This window comes from Silene latifolia, chromosome X (genome assembly GCF_048544455.1).
Source record: "Silene latifolia isolate original U9 population chromosome X, ASM4854445v1, whole genome shotgun sequence".
NCBI lineage: Eukaryota > Viridiplantae > Streptophyta > Magnoliopsida > Caryophyllales > Caryophyllaceae > Silene > Silene latifolia.
Window position 1 is genome coordinate 238,295,581 of NC_133537.1, and position 12,260 is coordinate 238,307,840.

At 38.8% G+C, this 12,260-nt stretch overlaps 1 protein-coding gene across 1 annotated transcript; it reads right to left on the bottom strand.

Annotated features, from left to right (window-relative positions):
• Positions 1-5,759: 5,759 nt before the first annotated feature.
• Positions 5,760-7,591, bottom strand: LOC141619701 (uncharacterized). The gene is made up of 3 exons (XM_074436721.1): positions 6,743-7,591; positions 5,901-5,951; positions 5,760-5,807 (listed from the first exon to the last, which is right to left on the bottom strand). Exons 1-3 carry the CDS (start codon positions 7,589-7,591, stop codon positions 5,760-5,762), a joined length of 948 nt encoding a protein of 315 aa, XP_074292822.1.
• Between the last annotated feature and the right edge of the window lie 4,669 nt (positions 7,592-12,260).

The following is a 12,260-nucleotide window of genomic DNA, read 5'->3' on the forward strand; positions in this document are numbered from 1 at the left end:
AGTTTTATTTCCTTAATCTCTCTTTTGTTCATCCTTTATTTTGGGTAATTGAAGATTATTTGGGTTATTATTGGGAGATTGACAACCTCTCAATCAAGCATCAAGTACTTCTTTTATTCTTTGCTTTATTATTGGAATCATTAGTAGGTATAATTCTCTTAATCCCTTTTTAATTATTGTTAATTACTTTCATTTGTTCATCATGTTTCATTTTGTTGGTATGATTGACAACCTTGCTAGCATGATCAACATGATAATGAGTGAGTAGTGACCTAGCTAGGGTTAATGGGTAATTAGGGGAAACCAACATGGGGAATGATTGATGCTTAAATTAATGTGCTTTCATGGTTTATTTGCTTGCTTGTTTTGATCTCAACTCATGCACATGTTATGTTTGATGAAATATGAGCCTATGAATCCTTGCATTTTTTACCCATCACCTATCTTTTCAATGAGACTTGTAAGACATAAACCAACTCGGGTCTCATTAGACCATGCATGTTGTTGAGTAGGGAAGACTAAGTCGACTTGTAGGTGTTGTACAATCTAATCGATTCGGCTCCGGGACCCAAACTTTCCTAGAATTGTAATATATAACCCAACTCAATCCATCACAACAATAATTACTTACTTATAATTTGAGAACATGTTTGTATGATCAATTCCTATGATTCCCCTATGACCCCATGACACCCTAGTGCTTTTTATCAATTGTTTACAACCCTTTTAATTCATCTTGCATATTTACTTTCATTGCTATTTAGTTAGTGACCTTCTACATCAACCCAAATTGTGACACCCCTAAGACACCACTAGTTTCAATAGAAATCTCATCTCAATTCCCGTCCCTTGGGATCCGACCTTTACTTTCCTCTTTACTAATTGTAGAGTTGTTTGTGAAGCTATAAATTGTGTTTTGATTCGGACGTGACCCAACGACAACATCTATTCAATCATGAACACGAAACGGACCGATCAAAGGCATCCTACCTCATGGTTGTCTTGTTGTGAGTTGAAGGGGCGGAGTGAGACCCGCTAATTGTCTCACGTTGGTTATATTAGTAGGTTAGTTTGAATAAGGGTCCTAGTTCTTGTCACCTCTTTACTCGGGACGAGTAAAGGTTCGGTTTGGGGATATTTGATGTGACTCATAGTTGCGCACATTTAGTCCCCTACTTGAACCTATTTTGCATATTATTATAGCGTCTCATAGCTATTTTACCCGTCAAATGATTCCTATTTTGCTTTCCTATTGCTTTGTGTTTGATTTGTTGGAAAGGAGTCAATTAGGCGGAAAATTCCCGTCTCTTGAAGCCTATTTGGAAAGACATTGACGATCTTGGTTGAACGGGTATTGAAGGAAGAACAAGAACTAAAGACCAACATTGCAAGAATAAGAAGTATGTGAAGGGAAGCATTCTGAAGAGGAATCCGAGCGTCCAAAGAGCTAAGATGCTCGTCCAAGGAGCCCGCAATCCAAGCGTCCCGAATCCTAAGCCGCTCGTCCCTCCATGCAACAATCCGAGCGTCTTACCTCTTGGACAAGCGGACCTTGGCGGCTTCAGCAAAGATGCCCATCTCTCTGAAATACTTGTGATTCCCTGCTTAGAACTTAGAATTGTTAATTACTAGTTTAGCCTTAGTTAACCTAATGAGGCATACTATAAATACCCCATTTTGATGATAATCAAAGGGGAGGCTTCCACATGAGAAAATCCTCTTAGAATAGATTAGGAGTAGATTAGATTAGATTACTCTTTAATCTTTCCACAAATTTCACATTAATCTCTCCTTAATTATTGTTCAAGTTCGTTACTTTTGGGTAATTGAAGATTATTGGGTTAATATTGGAGGATTGACAACCCTTCATCAATCAATCAAGTTCTCTTCTTTTATTCTTTGCTTTATTATTTATATCATCTCAAGTTTGGTATAATTCCTTTACCCTTTACTCTTTATTGTCTATTTCCTCATTCTCTTATCATGTTTACATTTGTTGTAATGATTGATACCATTAATGACATGTTCTCCATGGTAATGAGTGAGTAGTTACCAAACTAGGATTAGTAGGTAATTAGGGGAAACCAACATGAGATTAATCATGCTTAATATAATATGTTTTCATAACTAAATTGCTTGCTTGTTGTGATGTCAACCTATGCACATGTTATGTTTGATGAAATGCTAAGCCTATGAATCCTTGCATTTATAACCATCTCTTATCTATTCAACTTGACTTGTAAGATATAAACCAACTCGAGTCTTGTTAGATCATGCATAGAAGTGATTAGGAGCAAAGTAAGTCGACTTGTAGGTGTTGTACAATCTAATCGATTCGGCTCCGGGACCTAACTCTTCCTAAGAACCGTAGGACATAAACCAACTCGGTTCATTTACAACATTAATTGCTTGCAACTTTGTGAGCATGTTCTTATGGTCAACTCTCATGAATCCCCTATGAACCCATGATATCCTAGCACCTTTAATTACTTGTTTACACCCCTATTTGCTTTATTGCTTATTTTACTTTATCGCTTGCATTTGTTTAGACACAACTACAAACCCAAACAAGTTGTGACACTACCATAAATTGAGATAGATAGACTTAGAACCCAAAGCAAACCGTCCCATGGATCAACCTCGACTTACCACTAACTAGTTGTTTGTTGAGTATTATAAATGTGTTTGATGGGATGTGTGACGACCAACTCTTGTCCTATCAACTGTGTTTATTACTTTCCAATAAACAAGGTCATGCAAGTGTTGTATTATTCACACATATATACGCTGAGCTTCCCCTCCCCCAGATAATATCCTCAAACATTGAGCTTCCCCTCAACCACCAGACTACCCGATCTTCGTCGTTGTCATCGTCATCATCGCCATTGCCGCCGCCAGATCAATCCGGATTCTCCTCTTTAAAGAAGTAATAAACCCTCCTCTCTAGAGATTTGTTTGTTATTATAAGTATGCATTGTTATTATTTGTTTATTAATTTCTACTTAAGATATGGTCTAAAAGCAGAAAAGAAACGATGGAAATGTGTCAGGCGACGACTCAGGTGATGAGAATAATTTGCAACACACTGCGGGTCGAATGCGCTACAAGGTTTCCCTAGAAGCAATAAATTCAAAGATACCTAATCCTTTACAGTGGGATAAAGATACGGGGCTGCCATATGGTGAGTATGCCGGGTATTTTGCGAGTTAGATTGGTTGTTGTGTAAGACAGTATGTGCCTCTTGGTACGCTTCGTATCAGTGAACTGAGTAAAATACGGAACACCATGCTAATAAACAGAATAAAGGTATGTATATACAATAATAAATGTTTTTACTGAAATTAAGTACCTAAAAAAAGACAGGGGAAGCCCTCGGATCTTGGAAGTTAAAGATTGCTGAGAACCACTTGTTTAACAAGGAAACCAGGGAGATGAACAAGAACTCACCAAACAAGAAGTATCTGTATGTCAATCAGGACCATTGGGATAGCTATATCACTCATAGGCAGTCTGACAAGTTTAAGGTAACTTAATAATAATAAGTAAAGAAGTAAACTTAGTTTAGTGTTTGGTCATGCTTACGTTTCTTGATACAATTTATTTGATGAAGGCTATGAGTGAGAGGAACAAGGAGAACATTTCAAAGAAAAAGACCGTCTTTTACGGCTCTCGGGGTGGTTATAGATTTATTAAGAAGAAACTTGTAAGTACATAATTCTTATGCTATTAGACTGTTAGGTGATGAATGTTATATATGTTCATAGTAATCATACATATTTTGAGAGGATATCAATGTGATGAATGAATTGTAGGCAAAGCTTGAAAAATTAAGTCGTCACGACGCTTGGGTGGAAGGTCACACTCCTAAGAATGGAAAGACGAAAACTAAATATGATAAGGACATCAACGAGAAAATTGTAAGTTCGAATAAATATGTCACTCCTACCACTGGTAGTCAGAGTTATATAATTGTGAGTTGCTTAATGGTTTTATGTGTATGTAGAGGATCTGTGAGAAGGAGGTACATGAAGGAAAATGGAAGCCTGAAGGACGTGATGACATTCTTGCTAGGGCAATCGGCAAAGCAGAGCATCCAGGTCATGTGAGAGGGGTAGGAACGCATGTTGGTATCACTAAGTATTTTGGGAAAACTACTCGACGTGGTGATGATTCCAAGAAGTTAATCTATAAATACTGTATTTGAACGAACGTAATTAATTTACAACTATATATGCTGACATTAATTTCTACTACACAGCTACAATAAATAGCCAGGTTGATGGTGAGAATGTTGGAAACTGGGGAAAAGCCATCATAAAAGGAGTTGGATATGGTTCAACCAGTCATAAAGGAAGCAGAGGAGGAGGAGGAGGAGGAGGAGGAGGAGGAGAAAAAAGAGGTAATAATATTTATGACTTATATACAGTGTGTTATATGATTTGGAAAATCAGTACGTGTTATATGGAAAAGTGTTAATGCACAGAAGGAAGCCGAGGATGACATGACAAGGGAGAAGGAAATGGGAAAGGAGACTGAAATGGGAGCCGAGGATCGATATCAGGCAGTTGAAGAGGAAGAGGATGCCAGGAAGGCCATGACACAGGATTAAGTGGAGGGAGTTGATGATCAGATGTTCTTCTTCACACCGAAAAAGGTAATAGTTGCTAGTTTATAATCATTCATATCATACACGTTTGTTACTTATGAAATTTATTAAAGGTAGTGAATGTATGTATACTAATTTATTAAAGCTGACGTTTAGGGCGATTGCAAGGTGGCTTGTCGTCTGTCCTATTTACAGGGGAAATAGAAAGTTGTTGTTGCCAGGGGATACGTGTTCAATTACGACCGGCTTCAGCAAGTTAAGGTTCATGGTATACCCCTTCGTCACAATTGTAGGAAAGTGGAGGTGTCCCAATTATATAAAGACGAGTATCGAAAAGTAAAAGTACCATTTCCTAATGAGGAGGTCACTTATTTGAAAGAAGCCACGAGCTCTTATGTGCAATGGCCTGCCAACCTCATGAATGTTGTCATCCCCAAAGTACCTATATGCAGATGTTAATTATTACTTGTTCTTTAAATAGATTAGGGTACGAATATTAACATATCGTAAGTACTTGAATCTTTACATTTGCAGAACTTAAGCAAAGCTATGATGGCAGCTAAAGCAATTACTACTACGTTAACGAAAGTTGTTGCAGTCAAGCCTGCTTATGATTCTTATTATGAATCGTGTGAATATAAGAAAAAGATGAAAATCGTCACCAAGGCTTTGCACAACCTGGCTGTAAAGAGGTCACCTACACGGGATGTAGTCATGATTAACATTGAAAAGGAAGTTATGGGCGCAGCTGATATAGCCATACTGGACCCGAAGCAACTAATGGAATTTGTCGACCTTGACAATTTAGATGTTGTTCACATTTTGATTTGGATGAAGTAAGTTTTATTAATAAAACTATTTAGTCATTTCCATTTACGAATAATGAAGTTTGTTTAAATTATCAATTATAATAACAATCTTCGTTCCATGTGGCGTAATAGGTACCTCAATAATCAGTTCACTGAGTGGAAGGTCCCAATTCACGCCTACGGATTTTTGTGTCCTATGGCGTTCTCTGTGCACAGAATTTCATATGAAAATCAAATCAATAGTATCGATCATCGGTTGATATCGTCCAAAAAACTATGGCTTGCCCCCTACAATGAGAATATGTATGTATAGTACGTGATTATTGTAATTGTTGGGCCCATAATTATCCTGCCTTGCCTGACAAAGACCAGGCAATGTTCAAAGCCAAGACCTGAGCAGGAAATACTCCAAGTCAGGCATTAAGAGTATACAGACAGGCACCAAGCACGAGAGAAGCACAGGACATGCAACTATTAAGCCTGACCTGAAAGGAAACTACATCAGGCACAAGAGAAACATTATCCAAGCTGACAGGCTACAAGAAAGACATGACCATGCCATATAAGTAAGCTCCCTACAAACAAGGAAGACCAATTCAAAAGAAGAAGATGGAAGAAAGAGTCAAAAGCAACGGCTGAAATGCTGCTACAGTCAATTAACTACTTCCGGATAAATAGGGCACGAGTCCTATTTACCAGGAAACCCTAAACAGACGAGAGGAAGCTACTTTTGGAGGCTAATATAAATAGAAGATAAGATAAAAACAGAAGGGACATTGGAACACACACTGGCATACTCGTACTATCACTCTCATTCTTGTATTCAAAATATAATTTAGCAATATCCTTAGCCTGTCACGCCTGATATACAAATACTCTGTCAGGCTACTCAAAATCATAGTAATAATCTCTCCTGTCTTGGTGCCCGTGGTTTTTTCCCTTATTCCCAGGGTTTTTCCACGTATAAAATCTTTGTGTCTTTACTTTTTTTTTTTTTGATGAAATGTAAGTTTGTATTAAATCAAAAAGACCGTCACCAATTACACAAGCTCGCCTTACCAAGAGGCAAGGAGACTCATACCATAGGACCTTAGGGCCAGGCCCATTACACAAAATCAGATATTCTAAACAAAAAAGGCAACCTATCTGAAACCATCAAAACAACCTATTTCCCGATATCAACCCTTCTTTCTCGATGCTTCTCCATGTTCACCGAGCCATTCTTTTATCAGATCTGGTCTCGTTGATTGCCCCGAATCCATTCAAGCCACCGCCAGTCTTCTGCGTCAATCTTAACTTTCGGGGTACCTCGCACTTTCCATTTAACCTCATCAACAATCTTCTCAGCTAATTTCTCCGGTCGAAGAACTTTAGATTCATACTTACCAGAGTTTCTTTGTCTCCATATGTGGTAGATGCATGCATTGATCAAGGCATTGGTGAAGTTTGATCTGGTGGCCATACCTCCCCTTCTCAATCTCCAATTTCGAACATCAGAGATAGGTAGATCTACCTTGACCTCAGTTCCCACTTTCCAGACGACTTTCCTGTTATACTCGCACATAAAGAACAGATGTTCAAGCATTTCAGTAGTACTCTCACAGATGCAGCAGGTATCCGTATTACTAACCCCCAATTGATGCATTTTTTCATTTGTGTTAAGGTTATTGTGGTAGTATATCCAGGAAACTATGCTATGCTTTGTTATAGACCATGTATTCCACACTAGCTTTGCCCAATTAACTTCACTATTTTTGTTTCTGAGGTATTCATAGCCTTTTGATATGGAATAAGTACATCCTGTCTCATCAGACCATATATGTTGTTGATAGGCCCCCTCTAAGAGCTGCTTGACCTGACAGATTTTCCGCCAGTACCAACTGGAATCATTAGTTGGGACAAAGTCTCGCCAAGTCCTTCCTTTGAGATAAATATGGTTAACCCATTTCACCCAAAGGTGATCTGGTTTTGTGGAAATCCACCAGACCAGCTTCCCCACAACAGCCTTATTCCAGTTTATATCACTTTTAAGCCCAATTTGTCCTTCAAGTTTAGGTTTGCATAGCTTATCCCATGAGACCAATGGTGTACGGATATAATCAGCTCCCCCATCCCAGAAGAAATTCCTGCAAATTTGCTCAATCCAAGCTATAACTCCAGAGGGGAGAATAAACATAGTTGCCCAGTAGTTATGGTATGTCTTGAGCACAGCTTTGATTAAAGATCAATCTCCCTGCATATGAGAGTTTCCTTGCCCCCAACCCCCTTAATTTTCTCACAATCTTGAGAGGTTTGCAATCCTCGGCATTCAATCTATTGGTTTTGATGGGCACCCATAGGTACTTGAAAGGAAGCCTGCCCTCTGTAAAACCCGAGATTTGTAGAATCTCAGCCTTGACATCTTCCTTCACCCCATTAAAATACGCATTAGACTTTCCCGTACTCATCTTTAAGCCAGAGGCTAGGGAGAAAGTGGAAAACGTCCTAAGAAGATTCATAATAGAGTGGGCATCACCTTTACAGAAAATTAACAAATCATCTGCAAACATTAAATGGGTGAGCTTCATGGCTTTGCATAGAGGATGATATCTGAAAGCCTGATGTTCAGTAGTGTGATTCAGCAATCTTGAGAAGTATTCCATACAAATGGTGAAGAGAAGGGGAGAGAGGGGATCCCCTTGTCTGGGCCCTCTTTTTCCTTTAAAGAAACCAAACATGTTCCCATTAAGATTCAGAGAATAGCTAGCTGAGATCACACATTGCATAATCCAAGTATTGAACCGAGGAGGGAAGTGCATATTAGTTAACATTTGCTCCAAAAACTCCCATTCAATGGTATCATAAGCTTTTTGCAAATCTATTTTAAAGAGAGCCCTAGGGGAAATAGCTTCACTACTATAAAGCCTGATGATGTCTTGACAAATTAAAATGTTTTCCATTATGCTTCTCCCCTGAATAAACCCACCCTGGTTAGGTGAAATAACATCAGGTAAAACAGTAGCTAGTCTGTTGCAGATCAGTTTGGATATGCATTTATAAATAACATTGCAACAGGCTATGGGTATGTACTGTAAAACTAATTCAGGCCTCTCCACTTTAGGAATAAGAGTGATGCTAGTGGCATTCAGTTGCTTGAGGAGAGTATTATCATGAAAAAAGTCCATAATAGCTTCACATACTTCTTCCCACACAATATCCCATGAGTCTTTAAAAAATTTGCTGGTATATCCATCTGGTCCAGAGGATTTATCATTAGGAATATTAAAAATAATACTTTTAATTTCTTCCTTTAATATAGGAGTCAATAGTTGAGTTCTGTGTTGATCAGTACAAGCTTGTCCTTTCTGAACTATACTGTGGCTTACCTGAGTGGTCTGACTGTTAGACCCCAAAAGGAGTTGATAATAGTCAAGGAAAGCCTTCTGAATCCCTGCATCATCACTGAATAAGGTGCCATTATGATCTTTAATATGATGAATATAATTCTTATTCCTTCTAGCTTTGATTACTCCATGAAAATAAGCTGTATTAGCATCTCCCTCAGTGAGCCAGTGGGCTTTTGCCTTTTGTTTAAGAAAATCCATTTTTGCCTGGTGAAGCTGTTTTGATTCCTGATAAGTATTATATTCTTGCTGCATCAACTCCTCATCCCCTGGCCTACTGATTAGCTGTTTCTGAATATGAATAAGTTTGGCATGTGCAATATCAGCTTTATTTTCCACATCAGAAAAATGGTCCTTGTTTAAATTCTTCAGGTCTGCCTTGAGCATTTTTAGTTTCCTGACAAGCCTGTACATCTTGAACCCCTCAATCCTTTGAGACCAGACATTTTGTACACAGTGATTGAAACCAGGCCCAGTGCTCCACATATTATAGTATTTGAATGGCCTATTTCTGTTATGACCTCTTGTATCCTTACTAACAATACAATGGGTGTGATCAAAGTGTCCCTCTGGCATGAAATTTGCATAATGATCAGGGAAAGTATCCAGCCACTCCTGATTTACCAAAAAACGATCAATCCTGCTATACACCCTAGTCTCTGGAGGCTGCTTATTATTCCATGTATAGAAGGCTCCTATGGCCTGAATATCCATCATGTTACAATTATCCAGGCAGTTTTGGAAAGGATCAGTTTTAGCAGTTGAGACCCTACCCCCAAGTCTTTCATTGGCCACCAACACACAATTAAAATCCCCTCCTATAGCCCAAGGGGCCTGAATAAGAGAGGAAAGCCTCTGAAGATTAGACCACAAAGATTCTCTTTCACTGATCCCATTAAAAGCATACACAATAGTGTGAAAAAAAGAAAGTTGAGACTGCGTATCTATCACTCTCATATGAATGTACTGAGCATCATATTCCAAAAAAGTAACATCAAACAAGTAGGGTTTCCAAAGAATCTAAATTCTCCCCTCCAAATGATGAGAAGAATTAGTAGAAATACTCCAATCCCCAAAAACATTAGTCATAGCCTTATTCAAATGGTAGGTTTTATTTTAGTTTCAGTGAGACCAAAGAGCCCCACATTATTTGTATGCAGAAATCTATTAACAACCAGCTGTTTATTTACTAGATTCATCCCCCTCACATTCCAAAAAACCAATATTCATCATAGAGTAAGATTGAGGGGATCAATAACATCTAAGCCAATTCCTTCCTTGGGAGAACTAGACCCTCTTAGGGACTCCATATAAGTTGGTGAACTCTCATTGATCTTGCTGGCCTCCACACCCTGTCTAGTGACCTTGTACTGTCTGATAGGAGAAATAGTCCCTGCATTTGTACTTATTGGTCTAATAATAGGTGTCTTTTCTGGATCTGGAACTGCTGTTTGTTGTATGTCCTGAACAGGTGAAACCTGCTAGTCAGAATGGAGCACCTGCAATTTTTGGGGTAAGTTCTTATGCTGTACAGGCCTCCACACCTTTTGCACAACTTTTGACGTATGATTAGATTTATTCTTCCTGCATGTTGCTTGTTCATGACCAATCTGATTGCATTTTGTGCAAATACTAGGTTTCCACTCGTATTCCACCTCAACCTCTATCAGTTGCTTTTTTTCGTCTAAAAATCTCACTTTATGGGGAAATTTTTGTCCTAGCTGTAATTCCACCACGACTCGAGAAAAACCCAATCTGGTTTTCCCGTCAGTTGCCACATCACTCTTAATATATGTCCCAACTAAATTGGTAATCTTTTTAAGACTATTACCCCAGAATTTCAGAGGTAACTTGTGCAATCTTATCCAGGCCGAAACCTTTTTCACTTCCTCTTTAGTGAGTTCGATGTCTGGTTGCCAAGGGTTTAGAATGAGTGGCTTGTTATCAAACAGAAAATACCCACAAGCTAACACAGATTATTTCATTGCCTCAGTATTAAACCCTGCCAAGAAAACCCCATTTGGAAGAAAAGAGATTTTGTCTATTGTATACTTACTCCAAATGCGTTTCAGGAAACTCTTCATCACTTGCCACGGCGGATTGGCTCCAACAACAAAACCATAAACAGCTTGCTGCCAGTATGTCAATTCATCCTGGACATCCTCATCAGAAAGTTGTAGTAAGTCCTCTGGCTCTCCTCTATCATTTGAATAATTTTTTTGCCATGCCTTTGGAACCACTGACCATCATCATTCTCTTCTGTTTCAGATTCCTTTCCCACAACAAATTCATCAAGAGTGTCAGTCTCCATGTCTTCCAGATTGCCAGTTTCCAAGTCATATACAGGGATACCAGTGATGTCATGAAGAAACTTGTGTTTCGTCCCCTCCTCGACATCTGGCTTCCCCAAAATTCTGGTTTTTTCAGATCGAATAGCAGAAGATGCTTCTGATGTAGCCTTTGAACTATGATGTTTACTATTGTTTGATTGCTTAGATTTTTTAGCCATTGTAGGATGCAGATCAATGTAAAAATTAAGCCCTAAAGATGACGGCTGTCCTCTCTCTTTCTATCTCTAGGTTAAACATCATTTTTTCAATTCCGTTATGATTGTCTTTACTTTTTACTTATTTATTTACTTAGCAATATTAGTCAGGCAAACTATTTGAGTTAGATCACCCCTTCTTAATTCCCCTTGCAGGACGTTTCTGTTCGGTAAAATCCCTGCTAAAACAATTGGCGCCCACCGTGAAGCATCTAGCTCAAAAATAATCAAAAGCCAAAAGCCAAATAACACAAAAACTTGAGAAATGACAGGAGATAGCATTGAACAACAACTAGCTGCCGCCCAACAACAATTGTTGGAAATGGAACAGTTGAAACAGAAAATGGCCCAGGCTGAAGCTGAAGTTGCATAATTAAAGGAATCAGAACCCAGCCTGAAACTAAGGCTAGGAGAGAAAACTTCAGGATCAAAGTTGAAAGTTCAACCTGGCACACCATTCTCCTCAATCATCAGGAACATTGATTTCTCCAACTTTGGCACTCCTACTCCACCAAAGTCCAAAGTAGGAGAAGAGACAGACTCAGAGGAAATCCAAAATGAAGAAACCCCACCAGATCAAACCAATACAGCAATACTGATGGCCATGCTCCAGGAAATCGAAAAACTCCATGAAAGATTTGAAAAGATCCGTGGAGTCCCTACCCCAATTGAGGAAGGAAATCCAGAAAGTTATGCTGATTCACCCTTTGTGGATGAAATAGCAAGAATAGACCTACCAAAGAAATTTATGGTTCCCTCAATGAGAATCTATGATGGGACCACAGATCCACAAAATCATGTAGCCTATTACAAGCAAAGGATGTTGGCAGCAACTATTCCCAGTGAACTACGACAAGTCTGCATGTGCAAGGGGTTTAGGACAACCCTGAATGGGCCTGCCCTGCAATGGTACATAA